At 39.9% G+C, this 20689-nt stretch overlaps 1 protein-coding gene across 2 annotated transcripts in view; it reads left to right on the top strand.

The window, feature by feature from the left end:
* zc3h3 (zinc finger CCCH-type containing 3) overlaps nt 1–20689 on the top strand; it is a 67320-nt gene that overhangs the window by 24008 nt on the left and 22623 nt on the right. The window contains exons 4-8 of one of the 2 annotated variants that reach the window (XM_008406744.1): nt 5512–5662; nt 14790–14953; nt 19127–19178; nt 19576–19731; nt 20256–20325. In XM_008406744.1, coding sequence (XP_008404966.1) covers nt 5512–5662; nt 14790–14953; nt 19127–19178; nt 19576–19731; nt 20256–20325 — 593 coding nt within the window. Of the gene's footprint in view, nt 1–5511; nt 5663–14789; nt 14954–19126; nt 19179–19575; nt 19732–20255; nt 20362–20689 lie in introns of both variants that reach the window. The other variant, XM_017304565.1, reaches the window with a different exon arrangement.

The raw sequence follows: 20689 nt of genomic DNA, 5'->3' as shown, positions 1-20689 counted from the left end.
ATCAATTGCTTTTTTGTCAGGTTTAACTTGTCTCCTCAGTTATTGACACCACTCCTGTTTACACTTAGTACAACCTTATTTTGGCTATAGGATGGCACTTAGTCTTCTCATGTTACATTCAGCAAGGTTGAAGCATACAGAGAGAGAGCATTGACAATCTGTCTTTGTACAATTTCTCTAAATCCAGGTCAAACAACTTTTTCCACAGGAAGAGGCCATAAAAGAAAAAGTTACTTCTTTTAAAGYAGATTATATTTATTAATAAACCTTAAATATAGTTTTTTTATGATTGTTTGGCAAATGTTGACTTTATAACTTACCCTACTAATATCTAAAATTTAATATTTAATTACTATAATCTTTTACAAAATAACTTACAAAAGTGTGCAAGATTTTGTATTTTATTATGTATTTTGTGTTAGTTTAGATTCAATTTGTTGAATGTAAAGTATTTGTATTTCTTAGGAACATGTGTAATTTGTTTTCAATAACTTGACGAGTTGGGCTGTTTTAAGATTCAGCTGTGATCCAAATGGATATATAGAAATATGCAAAATGGGAATTTTGTATAATAGGTCCCCTTCAAAATGTATAAAACTTGTTGTGAGTAACACATTTTATATTCTYGCTTTGATAATTTTATGCCAAAAACGTGTCAGTACCCCAACTGACTAACTYAAAACTTATATTAAACACACAAAGACTCTGATCGTCTCTCTTCCTAGTTTCTATAAATTTTGTTTTGTGCAGCTAATTGCTAATTGCTGTTAATTTGAGTAGAGGGTTCCTCCTGCCCTCCTTTCCCTGGTCATGCTGAAGTTTTCCAGGTCAGCTGGTGTCGTTTACAGCTTATGACTCCGCTATGATGATAGACGAGGCACAAGCGAATAGCCCTCCCACACACACATGAATTTTCACCCCCAACCATCACCCCTGCTTTTAAACACGCCCCTGTGAAGGGAGGTGACATGACATCACAACCACCCTGCTGGCTGGCATCATCTGCTCACAGCAAACGCCAGAGGTATACAATTTCTGTGGGTGGCCTCATTGACCCAACAGTTTGTGCCAACTCATTTCTTCATGCAGACATGGTTGTAGAGCTCTCAAGTATTCCTCTAAAATCCTGAACCAGATTCAGAAGACTGGCAAAATGTTTTTGTTTTTTTAGTCGTAATTTAGTTGTTTTTTCATGTTGGCTAACTTGCAGTCATGTGTTAATGTAGTCATGACGCAAAGAGAAGCTGAACYATCTGGTAGTTATCGCATTTACAGCGTTACACWGGGTGTCTGAATCATGTTTTTAGTATTCAGGACTAAATTAAGCTCATGTAAAGTATGAATTCACATGAGCATTTAGTTTTAGAAATCCCTGRCCCCTTAAAGCATCATATTTTTCTAATAATTATATTTTGCTTTTAGGGAACTTTGCAATCTGAGGAAATTGCATGAGTGGGTTATTGACTGAATAGTGTAAAGCTCTTTGGAGTCCTCARCCTTGAGAAAGTRCTACACAATKTTGGATAACTGTCATTTCAGCAAAAATGTTGCTACAAAGTATTGACAAAAGGTGGCTAAATACATTCTTTGTGTAAAAACACAAGCTTAAGCACCAATTCAGATATCCTGCTCCAATTTAAGAATGAGCAATAGCTCAAGCATTGAATGCAACATGAGTAAGGGGAAGTAGGCTTTTTAAGAACAAGGGATGAAGTTCTATGTCGGTATGGTTTGGCATTAAACTGTCCTGGCACTTCCAGATAGTGTGTCAAAAASCATCACTGAGTGTCAAACACGCAGAGATCATGTTATCATCCCTGTGCTGGCTCACACCGAGTTATTAAATCGTGGTAACTCCCTTGTTAAATCTGATGTTAGCATGACACGGCTGTCTTCTGTGAGAGCGCTGGAGCTGTGGGAGTCAGAAGATGAGCCCCAGGGGAGGGGAGCATGGAACGGCAGCAGGAACAGACACTGTCAATAATAAGATTTATTATCCATCAGCTTGTCCCAGGGAGGGGGCATGCAGAGACCGCTGTTCGCTGGAAGCAGCCGTCAGGTATGGAGGAACAGACTTTGGGTAGATTTATAAGAGGATGGAGGTTTGGATGTTCYGTGTTGTGACCTGTCAGCTGCCTCAGTCAGAGGGCTGAAGGATCAAGAGGCAGAACTTTTCTCAAAGCCTAGTCCACACCATTTAGTCGAGGCTCAGTCATCTTAGCGAAGGGGTCTACGTTGTTCATCACATTCAGATCTATTCGTGTGATGCTCCATCTGTGGTTTTATGCTGACAAAACGGCATTTAAGTGAGTGATTATTTTTTTAAGAGTTTTGACCAGATTTTAAGCTGGTTTAATGGAAGCGGATCAGGCCTGTAATCATAGACGAGACACGACAGAGTTTTTGCAGGTTGTGGTTGTTTTATTTTAAATAAACCAGAATGCTGCCTCTACATTTTTACTGTAGATGCAGCCATGTTCAGTAAAAAGTATAAATCTTCAGAAATTACAGTGACAAGATGAAAACATGGAAACCAGTATAGTCTCAGAGTGTGTTTGTTAATAACAACCTACTTGTAAATCTAAAAAAAAAAAAATATCTCCACTGTAGAAACTTTAACTTTTCACTGAGAATTTGCCACAAAACCTCCCGTAAAGGGATTAGTTTGAAAACGTTTTAAACCTACCGTTTATGTGAGCGAGATGGGAGACTGGCTGCAGACAGAGCGATGAGTGCATGGTGAGGCAGCGAGAGTAGATTATCTGTGGATTCACTGCGGTGCGTCAGGGAGAGATGGATGGGCGCCGTGCGAGCTGCATGCGTCTTCCTAGAGCCGAGCGCCACTTGCAAGGCAGTCCACTGTCAAAGGTCTATTAAGGAAAGATTGAGACCCCAGGTGTGTGTGTGAGTGTGTTCACATGCTCATTGGTCATGGTCCTTCACTGGAAGATTGAGACCCTAGTGCTCCCAGAGCCACTCAACCAACACAACCTACATTGGTTTACAATCAGCGCAGCACCGTCCATCCATCCATGTTCCCATACAAACACACAAACACACACACATGCACACACTCAAATATATATCAAAGGACAAACACTACCACCAGGTGCTATTAAGCAGCAGCCGTGGTGGAACAGCTGTGTGTCAGCATCCCGAACATGGTGACCATCATGCTGTTGGCAGCAAGGATTTAGAGACGGATTAAGGTCCAGGTTAGGGAAGCGACGGCGGGCGTGTACGAGGTTGTGGGGTGGGAATCATGGCAACACCTTTGACAAGCCCTATTTGTCATCTGACTGGGTGAGCAAATCACACTGACTGCAATACAGATGTGGGAGAAAAGTAACTTCAAGCTGGGCAGCTACTTCTCTAAAAACCAGCAGCACTGTGCTTGCTCTCTTCGCTGTCCTTTCCTTTGCTGTGTTCTTCTTTGATAACGCAGCACTCAACCTTTAACACTTACAATCTGTAGAAKGAAATTTACTACAGGGTCCCTACAGTCTATAAAAGTTTGAATATTGGAAAAAATAATAAACGTTTGCAGCAGGAGTGGGTGATTAAAGTTTTATCTGAAAAWTTTTTGGTAGTGCTGTGATAACGATAAAAGTGAATGTAAGAACTATTTATTACTTATTTTGTATGGCTGTAAAGGTGTATCTGCAATCTCTACTTTCTCAGTATTGGGCTTTTAATTCAGAACAGGTTTTTATTTCATCTGCTTAAGACTCGGTGTTATGTTACTACTAACTGCTTCACAGTGGTTTCATTATGTTATATTTGCACAAGCTAATTTAAAGGCTTCATATGTGCTCACGTGTGAGCCTTCGCTTTTTTTTTTTTCAGCGGATGTCTCAGCAGCTCTCCTAACTCTGATTTGTTCTGAGCTAAATGTTTGCCCGAGATGGATTCTCCTGCTGATCCAGAGCTGCAACGCGGCTGACAAATGAAACCAACACCTGGGAGGGGAGGCAGATGGTGTGAAAGTGGAAATCAGTGTATTGTTTGCTACCACAGCTTTGTAGTTCATGCTTTGCTATTGGACACTAATTAAAATGGTGTGGGTTATTAAAGACTTGTGCGAAAAAGATGATACAAAGTGAGCTTGTCATCAGATACATAAACTCATCTGTYATCCCTCTCTCACTCCTCCGACTGCTCTGTGGGCTTCGCTCATTAGGAAGACTGAGTGCTGTCTCTGCCATAGAGGCAGGGGGAAGAAGTGCACATGATGACATTTTGGGCAGTATGATTATTCTAATAAAAATGTGGTGCTAGTGATATACTCATACCACTTAAAATCTTATATTAATAMCACAAAGGGATTTCATATTTTCTTCAGTTAAACCAGCCTGGCTCTGTGGGAAKAAGCAATTGTCTCCTGATTAATGGTTGTGGCATGCTTCATGGCTACCACTGCCCCATCATCAAGTGTTTGTGATAACTACCACGGAGWCTTTACAATCTTCTTTGCAGTATTGTTTTAATTCAGCCATAAAAGTTCTCTTCACAATTGTCCTTTTTAACGTCATCCAACATCATCTTGACTGGATTTAAGTATGACTTTGACATGACCAATTCAAAACATTCAATTTTTTTAACAATTTAGATGTGCTCATGCTGATGAGTTCTTCTCTCTTCTCTTTGCTTTAAATACATAATTCAAGGAGTGTCAGTGGGGTGTTAACTCTACTTACTTTAAGTTGCTTAAAAGTTTAAGTAACTTAAAGATWAAACAAATTGAATCCTAACCCTGTTGTTTTATTTGAACACAGYTCAGCATCTTCTGTTGCCTGAAGAGTTAATAAAAGTTGTTGGCCACTGCTCAGGGTTTTGTATGAAGCATGCAGCGAGCAGCTTTGGCAACTGCAAAGAACAAAACCTTAYCAACTTTTGATTTCAGACTTGAGTAGACGCACTCTGCTCCTGCRACTCCTTCTGTCTTGGTAAACTGATGTGAACAGGACMTCCGATTATCCACAATGTAAATTCAGTTCTTTGTGTGGGAGTGTCATCCAGGCCAGGCCTTCATAAAACAACATGATGGATATGCAGACAAATAAATAAATAAAAACACAAGCGCCCCTCTTTTTTCCCCATTCCAATCGCTCTAGTCTTGTGCGTCTTCTCTGATGGATTTGTAAAAAGATATAACGAATGAGACTTAAAGTGAGAAGGAAGGAGGGAGGCTGGGCAGGAGGGATGAAGGCACAGCACAGAGAGACAGAGCACATGATTTATTAGACTCATAAAAATTCTGCCTCTGTTATTCCCTTTCATTTTTATATGTGAAGCTTATTAAAGAGCACACCTGCCAGAGTCTTCAAACTTGTGTGTATCTGTGTGTGCGTGTGTGTGTGTGTGTGTGTGTGTGTGTGTGTGTGCGTGTGTGTGTGCGTGTTTGAAGTGATGTGAATGTGCATTTGTTGATATGCTGACTGGATAGATTTACCATGGCCTCTGTTTTGTGTGTGGTCAGACTCATCCATTCTTAATTACTGCTGTCCACAGATGCCGTCTCCACATCCCATCTAAGCCCTGCCTCCAAGCGGGTGTTTAGGACCCGCTACAAAATGGTGACCCGTCCGGGTACAAGTCCTGCACACACCCCGCACTACAACACAGCGCTCTCCTGGCGAGCCAGGAAGATCCAGTCAGCCAGGTAATATATGATAACATTTGGGGTTTTTTATCACAAGCATCAGCAGGAAGCAATGAAAGGGAAGGAAATTATTAGAGAATAAAATGTTGACATCAGTAAACTCCACCCACAATGACTGGCTTTTCCTCTGTACAGCACCACTTTTCTTTAACAATTAGTGGAGCTTTTATCTCTTATGCCATCCTTCTTGATGTAAATCTCTCCATTTGTTAAACTCYAACTCTTTTCCAAAAGCGAGTTATGTATGTTTTTGCTTGGTAGTCTTTCAGATATACCACTACAGTTGTCTGTAACAATTTTCACAATAKCTAAATGAGATCAAAGTTTAGGCTTTGACTTGTCCCAGGATTTTCCATTTCTTCATTCTGAGTCCATTTTTGGCAGATTTACAGATGTGCGTTTAGTCACACAGATCTGTATACCTGAGTATACTTGCATGACCTCAGGCAAGCAAAATCTCAAAATCTCCTGTTTCAGTGTCCTTATTTTTTACAGGCAGTCTCACATTTTACTTTGATAAGTAGTAGACTTCCTATTGGATTGCATAATTGCAACCGAGCAGGTCCTGCTGAGGCAACACATCCTCAAACCATGAGACTTCCAGCTCCATGTTTCACAGTTYGTTTCTCTCAGTTCAGTATCTGGTACACAATACAAATTGCACCGTATAATTATTTTTGAACAACCATAGAGTAAAAAGTGGGGCACWCCAGACCTTGAAGGAGGTTTTCTTGTCACACTGTGTGGAAGAAAGACCATGGCGTCATGTATTATAAAGAGGAACAAGAAAAGGGCAAGTCAAATCTCAAAAGGGTTATAATGTAATTTTTACTTCTTGGTCCAACGGTAAAGATAATGTTGCGATATTTCACATAAACTTATTTTCTTACTGTTTTTATTGACTTTTAATATATTCCCAAGTTCTTGCAAATTGATGTTTTAAGCGAAACTTCTCTCCAGCTCATGTCTTTTGAAAAGGTTATATACCCAAATAAGAACTTGTGGATATTTTTTTTTGTTTGTTTAAAAAAGTTTATAATGGTACATTTTCACTAACTTTTATTAGTTTTTTATTCTGTCCAACCATGTTTTTGAAGGGGTGAGGGAGTTGAGGAAGTGGGGGAGGGGTCATTATTTTGTATAATCCAGATTTGGTGAGACAGAGAGGCCTGGAGCGTGGCTGGCCGCAGCCTCTGGTGACTTATTACTATTCATTTAGCTGCTGCAGTAAATATTGATTCATCAAGGGATTTTCAATTTGAGCCCGTTGACATGCTGTGAAATATCACCATGTGTGTACAATTGAGGAGAGAGATAGGAAGAGAGGGGGACAGGTCAGGTCCTCTGGGATGGGGTCCTCTTACTCGTTCATGTCTCAAGCTTATCTATCAGTTGAACTCCAAAGRCCAGCAGCTCCTTTTATCAGTTTGATGCTATTGAGTGGTGCATGAGCTCATATTCTTTGCTCTTAACTACTGAGTGCTGCTCTTTATCTTTGGCCTATCACACCTACACATCCTGGTTCACATAGGTCTTCAGCTCTTATCTCTGTTCATGCTCATCGCTGAACCTCATACTGCTCTAAAAACTACAGCCTTAACCAGCAACTTAACACAAGGTCTAAATAGTTTTGACCTTACTGGAGACTCTGGACTTTTTATTTTGTCAGTTAAATATTGAATTTGATTTACATCTGATTTTGTCATTCAAAGAAACTGATATTCTTTACTGCAACCGTAAATCTGTAGAAATCATAGATGTTTTAAGGATTCGATTAAGGACAACATTGTTTTCAGTGTCTTAATAAGCTGTAACTATTGCATAGCACAGAACAATCCCCAAACAAATCAAATAGAGTTGTTTTTCCTCTAAGGTCCTTTTTCTCAAACATATGTTTATGGTATGTTTAAACCTCCTGTTCACAATAAAGATTTTAGTTAGAAAAAAACTTGAGATTTTATCTATACTTTCTAATGCAAAGTTTATAGAAAATCATTTGGGGGTTTCTTTGTATGGAGTGTGTTTTGGAGGTCTGTCTCCTTTTGAGCTGGAWGAAGAGCACCACCTATGCTGACTTGTAGGTCATCTATACATGACATCAATCATTGACATRAATGGAACGAGCGCTCCAAAGGTGGAGGCACAGCCGGAGCCAGACAGTGTRGGGCATGTCAGACGCTTGACACTGTGTGGGAACCAGTTTGTGGTTCGAATGGACCAAATATGGAGTTGTTGCTTGACCAGACCTGGGAGCAGATGCTGAGACCTGTGAGGGCCAGCTGGTTCATGTCCAAAGATCGGTGCAGCGGTTCCTGGGCCGCCGCCCACTACCCCTAAACATAATTTTAATAATAAATGCCTCTGAAAGGTCGTGCCCTCCCAGTTTTTTGTTGTGGTTATCTGAGCCGGGCTGTAACACTGCTAATTAGTCCAAAAACCTCTTGTGAGMGTTACATGTTATATAAACAACAAGCAGGAAGCAAYTCCAACGGCTGAATGGCTGTTTCAGTTTAAAAACATCAATCTTTAGATTTGGCCAATTTTTTTTAAAGGATTTTCTTGGCTATAGTGGCCTGGAAGTGGGTTGTTGGCAGTTGGCAACGATCAACAGGCCAGGATTCAAACCTGTGACTGCTGACCTGGACTGAGTCCTCTATCCATGCTTTCCCCTCTGCCATCACTGCGTCTTTGGCCACAACTTTTAAATCAAACTTTTTCTGACACCATCCATGTTCCAGTGTCRGCATGCAACAACATCCCCCAGACCWTGGATGTAGTCAAGTCAGGTAAAATGCAGCACTGTTGTTGCAGATTTTAAAAGTAAGGTCTTGCCAGCTTACTTGCCAAATGCAGGTCCAGAGTTATCTTTAATGTCTGCATTGATATCATGCCACTGTGTTTAATTAGTCGACCAAATGTTTTCAGGCGCAGTTATGAATCATTTGGGCTGATAGGCAAGTATCTTAGTCTGCTGCTGATCAACCTCTCAGGAAATATATGGCAACTCAAAGCCAAATCACATYGACTATGGGAAAAATTAATGAGACTTTTAACTTCTGCAGCAACGGGTTTCTATAACACCACTTTGGAACTCCATTAACTTGCAAATTAACAGCAGACCAAACAAGCTACTTGTTATGTTTTATTGACCCAAACTGATTTGTGTGTGAAAGGAGCCTAAAATCAACTAGATGTATAGTTTGACATCCATCTGCAATATAATTGCAATCTCATTGTTGGCAMTTTAAAAACATTGATAGAAAATAGTTTACAAGTGAAGATAGAGTTATCATTATGCATAGAAGTCTAAAAATGTTTTGCATTATACCTTTAGTTTGCCTATTCTGTCTGCAATGTTCTGTATAGGGAAAACAATTAAACAGACCTTCCTTATCAAAGGGATTTTTTTTACTCACATGAAGGATAGCACATCAGCTATCAAATATCTTTCCTTTCTTTGTTTGTCTTTCTTTCTTTCTCTCTCTTTACATAAAAGTATGTAGGAGCACTCTCTTTAGGAATGATCTTATYAGAWTGAAAGCCATTWTTTATTTTCTATTAARCTGTTATGAAATTATTATATATTGAGGCCAGGAAACGAGAACATCTTTCTTTTTGTGAGCACCTACCAGTAATAAAGAGCCAAAGAAATMTCTTTTTTAAGGGAAGCTAAATTGTACACTCAACAAAAAAYGCATATAATAAAAACATAACCGTCGTCAAATTCACCATATGGCTTTTTTTCATCTGGCTAATAAAAGAATCAATTGTCGAACTATTATTTAAACTAACAATTTATTACATGGAATTAAACTCAAATGAATACTGGAATTTTTTTTAGCTGATAAAGATTTAACTTTTTGAAATGCATCGGCCTGTCTGAGATGGGTGAAGTCATGGTTTTATGAGCATAATTTGGATTTCTAAATGCCTTACTGCTGTCTTACAAAAAGTTTGGAAAAGAATTGAACAGTCCAAACTCTTCTGTGAATAAAACCTCTGAAATTCCTAAGTACTTCCAGAAGTGAGCCYCTCTACCCAGTACRCCATGCTCTTACCCAGTTTTAGAAGATGGTGGAGCCAGGGGGGTGATTTACTGCKGGGTGGCAGTCTGAAAGAGGAGAGTGGAGGGGGGTGGGCTTAACTGCAGTATTTCAGGCCCCACCACCAGAAAATAGATATAATCTCAACATTAACTCCATTAATAGTATCAGGAGTTGAATTAAGAAAGCCGTAAAGCATGCACTCTAGAGGATAAATTACAAGCTGGGCTTTTCTTCATCGCTCTCACAACCCCCTGATTCGCCCCTCTTATGCAGTCTTTAAYGCTCCATCGTTTTGTTTGCGTTATATCTCTGTTTTTTTMTCCTTTTAAGGATTTTCTATCACTCGTTTTCCACGTTATTTCTYGCATTCATGTCAAAGTTTGCWACATGACAATGATTCCATAAGTATAGTTTCTTCGAGACTGTGTATGCTGTATATCTGTGGACACACAAACATACACACACACTCCTGGTCCGAACGCTCATCTTCTTTAGTGCTTCTGTATCGATCAGCACAGGATGTAAGAGACTGGGCAATAAAGTGAAGCAGCGCTCCCTCTTCTTCACTTCTCTCCTCCTTTTCCCGCATTCCCAGTCCTGTACATCCTCTTTTATCCCCCACTTCACTCATTTACTCATTACTTATCACATTAGTCATTTGTCTGTCGCTTACAGTCCCATGGTTTTTTCCCCCGGCGGGTCCTTTTACCACACTCTACGGCTGGTAAGTCTTACTCTGCTTTCTTGGTGTCCGTTAGGCACCTGGAGAAGAGCAGCAGTCCTTGCCTTCGGAGTTATCCAGGTGACTGTTTTTGCTGTGCTTTCTTTCAAGGGTAACTGTTTCCCAATATGAGCTCACTAATGCTTGGGTTGCAGACAAATAGACAAGGGCAGCATTATTCTGAGCAGTCGCGCGACCCTCCAAATTCTTCCCTGTCACTAAAACAAAAGTCAGATCATTCATCAACCCGTAGTGCTGAATTGCGCTCTCCTTTATCTGTGCATCGCGCAGTCCGAGCTGACCGCACACTCACACGCACACCTGCCCACACACACACACTCGTCTCAGGGGAGCTTCTTTTTGCCCTTCTTTCYGTCCTCCATTTCTTCCCTTTTCCCTCTGTATTTTTCACTGTTCGTTTTTGATGAGTTTAAGTTCTTTGCTTTGACCTCCAGACATCATCTTCCAGTTTTATTTTTTTATTTTTTTATTTTTTTTATCACACCTAAAGGTGGCAAGGTATGCAAAATTACACACCTCACCTACAGGCCTTTAAAAACATTCTTGAGTCGTCAGGTAATAACAGATAATATATGCTGATTTGTTTCTATTTTTCGACGTTTGAAGTATATCCTTACTCAAAAAGTAAATGCAAACTTTTACTTATGATTTAATCATGTAATAAACTGATATAATAAACAATACAGATATGAAGCTCTGATCAGAATTTTATTTACGATTTCCAATCTCTGTTTTTGTAAGGTCTGACCYGACGACAGTCTGAATGATCACTTTCGGATCAACTGTTTTACAAAGAGAGGTTTAAGAGCACCAGTCAAAATACACCACYTAGCCAAAAAATKTTGATACCCAAATTTTACTAAGCAAATAGAATATTGGATAATTATTGTGTGAGCRATTATCTTACAGCTGGAAACAAGTTATTTAACCACAGCTGATGCAATAATCTGCTTCTTATTTCTTAAACAACCATTTCGAGAGACATCTTGTGGGTGAGGAAAATATGTTAGTCTGCATCAAGCAGAGAAAACATCTAAGGAGATAGCAGAAACAACTATAATTGTGTTGAGAACTGTGCAGTGCATTATTAAAAACCTCAGAGATAGTGAGGAACCACTGTCTCTGAGGAAGTCATGTGGTAGGGAATAAAATCCTGAATGATCATGATCTGYAATCACTCAAGTGCTTGGTGAAATCATATTAAAGATAAACAGTAGAACTAWTTAAACKGGCTGTTTTGTCTAGGATCATCTCCACATACTCAATGCATAGGGAAATCGGGGGATTGGGAATGAACAGATATGTAGCTATAAGAAAAACGGCAACCAATGAAGCTAACTGGAGAAAAAGGCTACAATTTRCCAAGAAGTATGAAGATTTGACCTTTGAGTGATGAAAGAAGRTCATGTGATCYGATGAATCTAGGTTTACCCTCTTCCAGAGTGWTGGGTGCATCAGGGTAAGAAGAGAGGCAGATGAACTAATGCACACATTATTGCTACTGTCTACTCCAAGCCTACAGGGGCAGCGCTTTTATCAGTTGTAATTGGTCAGGCATAGGTTCAGCAACATTATCTGCCCAGACTGATTCTTAATTCTTAATCATTAAGAATATTCGGAATGATCTGCTTATTCCATCAATGGATTTATTTCCTAATGTYACAGACATATTCCCATGACAATGTCAGGATTCATTGGCCTCATGTTGTGTGAGAGTAGTTCAGCGAGTCTGGGACATCATTTGTTCACGACTCGACCTCCATGGTCCAGACCTAACACAATCTCTTTGATGGTCTTGAGAAGGCTTCACACAGCAGCCAGACTCTCCTATCATCAATACATAATCTTGGTGAAAAATAAAYGCGACATTGGATGGATGTAAATCTTGTAACATTGCAGAAGCTTATCAAACMAAATGCGTCAACCTGTGTCAATCAAAACTGAAGGCAGTCCACCGAGTGCAATCTTTTTCTGATAGGTCTTTTTAATTTTTTGGGGGGCCATTCAGTGTATTTGTTCAGTTTTTTTCTKCCATGATCGATTGCCCTTATTTCTATTAGGAGTAGAGTTATATAGTGTTGTTTTWTAGAGCAGTCACTGTAAAACATATACAAAACCCAGCTAAAACAAAACTTGATGACACTTTTTACTTGTCACATTAAATTTAGAATACAACTTTTTATTCCACATGTTTATCTGGTAATTTTGTCAAATGCAATGAAACAGAAAACTACATCCTAACTTCCTTAACATTCACGCTGATTTCCTTTTACCTTGTAAGTTCATCCTTTTTGCATGAATTTTCTAGCGTGTAAAAGATAGAAAACTGAGTTGGTATATGCACTGTTRATACTTTTGTAATTTGTTCTCTTATTACTGAAACAACAAAAAATATTTTGTTGAAAGTGTTAATCTCATTTGCACTTTAATAAGCTGTTATTGTTGCACTGAATTGTGGGAAGTGTAGTGCTAAAGTCCTTCTAYCCCCTGGGGAAAAATTTACTGCGCATGCTTTTGAAATTATGCCRTTGCGCTGGGTGCCTTGACAGACATTTTTCTTTTTAGTTAAGCTATAACTCTGAGTTGCAAGTACTTCTCCTTTTATGCGTTGTCATTTATTTCCTAATCAATTTTATGTGTCTGTTCAAAGAACAAATTCCGTACTTGATTCTATTACATTAGTATAACTGAATTATTATATTCTATTATAATTATACATATTTCTACCTCAGCAGTTTTCAGCCATGACTATGAATATCTAAAGCTGACCTGAAAATGTTCTGGATCATGATTGGCTTTCTGAGTGCAACAGCGTTATGTATGCAGCAATGCATCGTGAATGCACCACAACACGAGTGTCTCTTTCCAACGAGGTCTCTGAAAACTGGATGGAAGGAGATTAGAGATCTGACCGTCCGTCCGTCCTAGATTTCCCCACTTCAACATCTGCTCTCACACAGTCACTGCAGTTTCGATGAACTGTAACAATAAACAGCTGGTGATCAGGGGAACTGCTTGTGTGACGGAAAAAGGACGCGGAGGAGAGTTGTCCCAACATGACATTCTTGTTTTCAGAATGTGCCTCAGTCAGAGAACATTCAAACAGGATTGTGTGTGGGATCATCTATGCTCGGTCTGAAACCTGATGGCGCATAAATACACCACAAACTGCAATGAGCTCAGTATTTCTGTCACTCTGACATTCAAAGTCAGTGAATAAACATTCTAACACAGAGAGCATTAACCCTCCCAGAGCCCCCCTCAGACTGTAGCCCTGTGTCAGGGTTAACTGCTGTCTGTGTTAACTACTCATGTCATATGCCCATTAACCTCCATTGTGGTTGTGGAGGCCACCCTGTTCTTGTTTAAGCCTCCCTGGGTGGCAGTCAGAGCTTCAACATTAGCCCCCATTACGGCTCCCCTGGCTGCATTTGCCCCGTGTAGGGCAGCCACTGATCTTGTAGCAGTGAAGCCGAGTGTCTGTGCTGCTGAGTTATGGCTCACGCTCAGGTGCTTCATGGACGTGAACGCAGCTGAGAGTTGATATTTACTTTTTCCCCTGTTATTTGCAACAGTGCAGCAGCCCTGCGCGCGTCAAACGTCCATGCAGGTTGTTTTGTGCGGGCCGTGCGTTCGGGGTAACCCTCTCTTTTCTGTGTAATGGGAGGCGTGAACTCTCGCTCTAAACCCATTTCCAGCCCATCTGAAATACGGCAGCAAATTACCACCAGCGGCGCCCTGCACACCAGCCCCAATCCACCCCAAATAGAAGTGACAGGACAGCGCAATTTATCGCCATAACCCCTGCACCGCCCCACCACCACCCAGCAGCCTCCATGTCCAACCGCCGCACACATACAGCAGCCCACTGACTGGATCCTGGATGCAGAGAGCTGTGATTGTGTGCATTGTACATATTGTAGCAGGAGTGTGTGTCTGTGTGTATGGTCTGTACACTCCAGTGTAGGGGCCAACCTCGCTGCTCTGGCCCCCTGCCCTGCCTATTATCTCATTGATTTCCTCCTCTCCTCTTTTCAATTCTCTCCATTTCCACACTGCCGTCCTTTCCATTAGAGGAGCAATTTAACAGAGTGCTGTGACATGGGAGGAAGAGGAGGGGAGGGGGCGACTACAGGATGGGAAACATAAAGTGAATAGGGGAGGTATTGTGGAAGAACTGGAGGGTGGAAGAGGTGTGGAATTAACAGAGGGATGAGCTGATAATATTCTGATTCAAACAGTCAGATCTGAACACTTTAAACAGTTTAACTCAAACTAAACTGATCACTGTTATATAAAAGCCTCACTTCAAATCTGACCTCATCTCCCTTTCTCTCAGGACTTTCCTTCAGAACCGCCTACGATCTCCTCACGACAGGCACCAACCATCCAGCCGGCGCTGGATGGGGATGGAGATGTGCTGGATCCGAGGCTCGCTGTACCGGGTGTCTGCCAATAAGCTGTCCCGCACAGTGGCATTACAAACGTCGATCGACCGGAGAGGTACAGGTGGTCAGGAGTCTCACACATGAATTGTGGCTAAAATAATAGCGTGTTTAAAGAACTGGGTAAAGCTCAAAATTCTTTAATGTCTTTTGATGGAAAATCTATTCCAAATCAAAAGATGAGGAAACGAGTTCTCAAATGTGTTACCATACCACAGAAATGGAGAGAAAAAAATTAATAACAACTGCTAAATAAGTCAGTATTAGCATTTTATTCCAATATAAACTCAAACATTTCTTGTACAAAACTGTAAATTAATTGAAGATGTAGCCTTTTTTTGTGACGCACTGAACTCACTACTACTTCTGACAACTGCTTCACATCTGTCTTGCATGGATTCCACCAACTTCCTGAGCTGTAATGAGGCGTTCCAGCTCATGATAATTCAGTTTTTCTTCTTTGCTTACATCAGAAACTGATGTAAGAGACACTGCCATTATTCAGTCTGTCCTGGTACAGGCCTAGAGTCCGGAAATAGGCTGATAACATCTCTTGTGACCCCACACATCCTGGACACAAACTGTGTAGACATTTACCCTTAGGTTGATCATCCCTGATGATCACTTAACAGTAAAACTACAGTCACATTTCTTGTGTGCAAAATCTTGGTAAATATAGCTGATAGTGATTCTGAAGGAGAAAATGTGAATCAGAGTAAAAAAAAAACAGTCCTAATGGTAAAATTTCTTCACCCAGTTCTTGTTTTATAAACTCTTTAAAATTGTGCCTTGATTAGAAACTACATCCCAGAAAACAGTTATTTGAAATAGGTCATTATAAAGCTTTGTAGTTAACAAAGAGGACCTTAAATGATACCAACAAAGTAATACATCACCTTATACATTAACGACTACTGCGGTTTTAACTTAAGATTTTGGCTCCCAATCAGGAGCAATCTGAGGAAAGAATAAGTGAATTGGACCACAAATCTTACCTGCTGTTCAGGCTTCTGTTTGGTTTTTAGCTTTTTTCATTCAGCGATGTGGACACATTTCAGTTGGTATTAAAATTACAGCCTCTTTGGGTTTTACAGCCAGCTCTGTTGAGGACTGCTGCCAGTGGTCCGTGACTGTAAGTGTGTGTACATCCTGCGGCGATACAGCCGTGTTTATTCATGTTTGTGGCTGGAGCTCCGTCCACACACTTCCTAATAGACTTAGGGGAGCAGGCTGGATTTGCCATCTGAAATAATAAAGTTGTCATCTGTCAGAGCGGCAAGGGGGAGGGCCTGGAGAAGTGGATGGCGCAGATTAAAGCCCCGATCGGCCTCTCCCCACTTCCCTTCCCTGCCTCTCTTTCACACATTCCTGTGCAACTAAACCTTCAGGTGAAATTGAAGAGCTGTGTTCTGTTCAACTCGTGACTGGCATCTCAACATGCTTTTTCACGCTGTTTCTGCAACCTCCAGAAACATGCGTCAGGTTTCTGTCCAGCAGGAGCTGTGATTTCACATCTTGAAAAGCTCTCGGCCCTCTGCTTTGAGCAACGCCAAGGCACTGATCCTTGAGGAGAGCATTGTGAGCCAGAAAGTTCCAAATTTAGCATCACGATCAAGATAAACTGCAGCCTTAACATCCTTACCCTCTCATAACCTCCTCCAACTCTGACACACCTTTTCATCCGCTGACTATTTATGATGTCCTCGGTCCAAAAAGGGACGTCACGATTTGTCTTGGCTCCAATGTGTCAATCCACCACAGTATAAATATCCCGTCACCTCTCAGGTTCTTATTGCATGTGTCCACACACACACACACACACACACGCGCGCGCACACACGCAAACAGTGGAGGCTTCATTTTTTTCACATCTGGTGTGATTGGAGTGTAGTTCTTATCTTTCAGATTGAACCTAAAACACAAGAAAGCTGCATGGGGATAACTAATGGATAAAAACTTTTTAACTTCTTTTGGGCTCATTCAAATATGCAGCCATGCTTTTATCACCATGTGGATGTACTTGCTTGTAATATCGTGCTAACATTTCACAGCATATTTCAATTTGAAGGAGTTCATGAATGTGCACCAGGGTGACTGACAAGTTGTAAATTCTGGATCAGGTTTATACTGACTGTTCATGCTTTAACTGGTCACATGCTGAATTCTCAGGGTTGTTAGTAAATCAGATAGCATTTTTTTGTATTTATTGTGATAGCACATTCTACATCATTCAATTTGCATCATGTTGCTGCTGAAAAAATAATTCTACTTCACGTTAAACTAGAATATCATTGAAAAGTTTCAATAATTCAATTGAAAAACTGACAGAAAATCATACATTTCAAGCTTTTATTTCACTTTGTAATTATCACTGATGGACATTGAAAACTCCAAAATGTGTTTCCCAGAAAACTGGAATATTATAAAAGATTTATTATAAAAGACAAAAATATTTGTCTACTGAAAAGTATCTCCATGCATTCTATAGAATACACTTAACTGCACTGATTTAACACCATCTTCTCCATAGATGATGTTAAACTGGTGTTATTGTACTGCAGTCTCGTCTTGAGACCGCACTCTTCTCTCAGTCTTGGTTACATTTAAATCAGTCTTTGGAGGATTTTTTTTCAACTATAGATGTAGCCTTTCTTTTGCTCTAACTTTTTGTGAAGCTTCTGGCTAGATGCTAGATTCAAATGCAACATTTTTAGGTTTAAAAGCTCTGTAAGCTCAGATTTTCTTGAAACGCTTGTTGCTACAGCAACGTTGTTACAACCGTAGTAATGGTCTTTGAAATGGTCCTGGTTATGGGTTGGCTCTTGGTCTTGAGCTTTTTTTTTTTTTTTTTTTTTGCCTGTTTGAGAACTTTAATTCTGTTTTTGTTTTTAAATTTGCTGGAACTTTGTGACATAATTTTCGTAATTCAGCTCTCAGACAACAAACTGCATTGGGGTAAACAATAAAAAAAGGTTAGATAACCTGGTTGCATAGGTAAGGATACCTTTGTTGAAACTCTTTTAACTTCAAACAAAGCTCAGTTGTCTTTGCAAGTTTTTAACTTCTGGATGCTTTAGGTAAATAACAGATTTCACAGAGCTTAAACGTATCAGAAATAACCTCACTGTACAAAGGTATTAGTGAAGGTAAAATTTGACTACCATATTTTCTGCACTATAAGGCGCACCGGAATATAAGGTGCACCTTCAATAAATGGCCTATTTTAAAACTTTTTTCATATATAAGGCACACCGTATTATAAGGCGCATAGAATAGACGCTACAGTAGAGGCTGGAGTTACGTTATGCATCCACTAGATGGACTAAAGGAAATGTCAACAAAACAATCCGACTCCGGTCGGCGAGGAGAGCCTTCCGCGACTGGGCCTGGGCGTGGCCGGACGATGGTCACCCTTCTCTGTTCGCGCACAGCATTTTTGTGGAGAACATGGTGCTCCACAAAAAGCACCATGTTCAGGTCGTCTAGAATGCAGACGACCTGATTCTAGAAGGTAGATAGGTCAGTCAAACTTTATTAATAGATTACAAACTAGCGTTCTGACAACTATCCCAGCATGCACCGCGCGCTTCTTCTTCTGCGGGCGAAAATTAAGTCGGTGGCTGCTTACTGTAGTCGCTAGACCTGTTGTGGCTCAATATTTGTCCAAATATAAGGCGCACTATTGGCTTTTGAGGAAATTGAAGGTTTTTAGGTGTGCTTTGTAGTGCGGAAAATACGGTACTTTTCTGATTACTGCTAAAAACCTAAAGATTTTATCTGGAGATTAAAAAAAAAACACTTTTTGGAACGTAAAGTATATTTTTCTTTTTCCAGTATACATATTTCCTAAAATGAAGACATGTATTGACATTATGGAATTCTAGCACCACACACATTGAGATAAACTGGTTGCTTAAAAAAATAAGATCTTTTTTTAATATGTGTATTGAATAGAATTATTACTTTGTTGTTTTTACTCTTGAGACTATATGTAGTAATATTAGTTAGGTGAAAAACAGCTCTATATCTAAGTCACTGTGTTGGCAAATAAAAAAAACATGTTATGCTCATCTGTCTAATCTCTGAAAAGTGTAACAATAGCACAAATCTGCATATTTCTTGTGCTTCTGCTAATAGTGCCAGAACTCATTAGTGAGATTTTTTTGTGTTTTGTCTGAAACCGGAAACATAAGATTTTAATTATTCATGTCTTTCCCTCCTTCCTCCCCAGGAAAGTCCTCCAGTGCGTACACGTCTCCGGCCCTGGCCCGTCATTTAGCCAGGTAACAGTTTATATCCTCTTACCAGCCACTGTAGGATCATTTTAATTACTCTTGCAGTGCCAGGTTTAAAAAGTTTATCAAAGTTCTAAATGATCTACAGTTAAATATGGGTCATCTTGCTAGCGCTCTTAAAATGACAGCACCTTCATGAAACTAAATCCAGCCAGCATGTTTGCATTTGATCCTCCTCACTCTCCCACAGTATTAAGTGCCTTTCATCGCCATCAGCTCAGGACTACGAGTCCAGAAGTAATCCTTTAAAATTAGTATATGGAGAGCACCTTTACCCAGAAACACTCAAATCGTCCGGAGCTGAAACAGAAACTGTTCTGAAAAGTTTCCTGTCTTCCTCAGACCTAATGTTTATTGTGGATTGTTGTGCTTTGTCCATCTCCAGTCGTGCAGTCCAGCGGAGCATTGCCATCATCAGACACGCTCGTCAGAAAAAGCAACAAAAGCAGTACTGCATGTATTACAACCGCTTCGGCAAGTGTAACCGTGGCACAAGCTGTCCCTTCATACATGATCCGGACAAAGTGGCTGTCTGCACAAGGTAACATTCATGTATAAGAACAACTAAACAGACACAAACGAGGGATTCCAATTACAAATTTACCTTTTAAAACTTGCACTTAAGTCCATTTGAATTATTTTATCAACTGCAAACAAACAAAAAAAATGGGTGACTATCGAAGACAAATAGAAATGGAAGGAGAACTTCCCTGAACAATAAAATACACAACGTAAGGTCTACATTTTCTCAATTGAAGTGAAATTTTCTCAACTGAGTTAAATAATTAAGACATACTTTGCCGTAATTATTTGACTCAATGCACCCAGTTAAATTTCTAAATGTGAATGTGTTTCATCACATCTGACATTTGAAATGTCGGGCTTTTTTTCTAGACCAACGACTGGCATTGGATTACTGGAGAAAATATAAAGTGTAATAGTTTTTTCATGATAAAGAAAATAATGAGTCATCTTGGCTAAAATATTTTTAAAAAGTCAGCTCCTTCTGCCTCATTACATCCTAGCTTTTCTTTTTAAAAACTTTTAGTTATTTTTTCCTTACAGATTTCTCAGAGGGACATGCAAGCAGGCAGATGGCACCTGCCCATTCTCCCATAAGGTTGCCAAAGAGAAGGTAATGTATACACCTGCATCACAGCCTACATGTCGGACAGCTTAGTGTTTTTTTTTTTTKAACTTAGATTTTTAATAATTTTTTTCCAGCAGAGCAAAGTACAATCATACTTCAGTGGTACATAATACAAATGTTGACAATATGATGTTTTCCATACAATAAACATCTTGGAATAACAATTTACAGCTACAGCATGTTTATAGACTCATCACTGTACACCATTTAAATAAGAATGGACTCTGGAAGAGAAAACCAAACGACATAAGGCAAAAGACAAATCCATTAGGTTTAACTAAATCAACAGGGCCTTTGCAGGTCCCCAGCGCAGGTCATACTTGGATTTTTGAAGTCTGAGTGAGTAGGT

Source organism: Poecilia reticulata, linkage group LG4 (assembly GCF_000633615.1).
Source record: "Poecilia reticulata strain Guanapo linkage group LG4, Guppy_female_1.0+MT, whole genome shotgun sequence".
Lineage (NCBI taxonomy): Eukaryota > Metazoa > Chordata > Actinopteri > Cyprinodontiformes > Poeciliidae > Poecilia > Poecilia reticulata.
The sequence above is the reverse complement of the archived record's forward strand: the minus strand, read 5'-3'. Positions and strand labels throughout refer to the sequence as shown.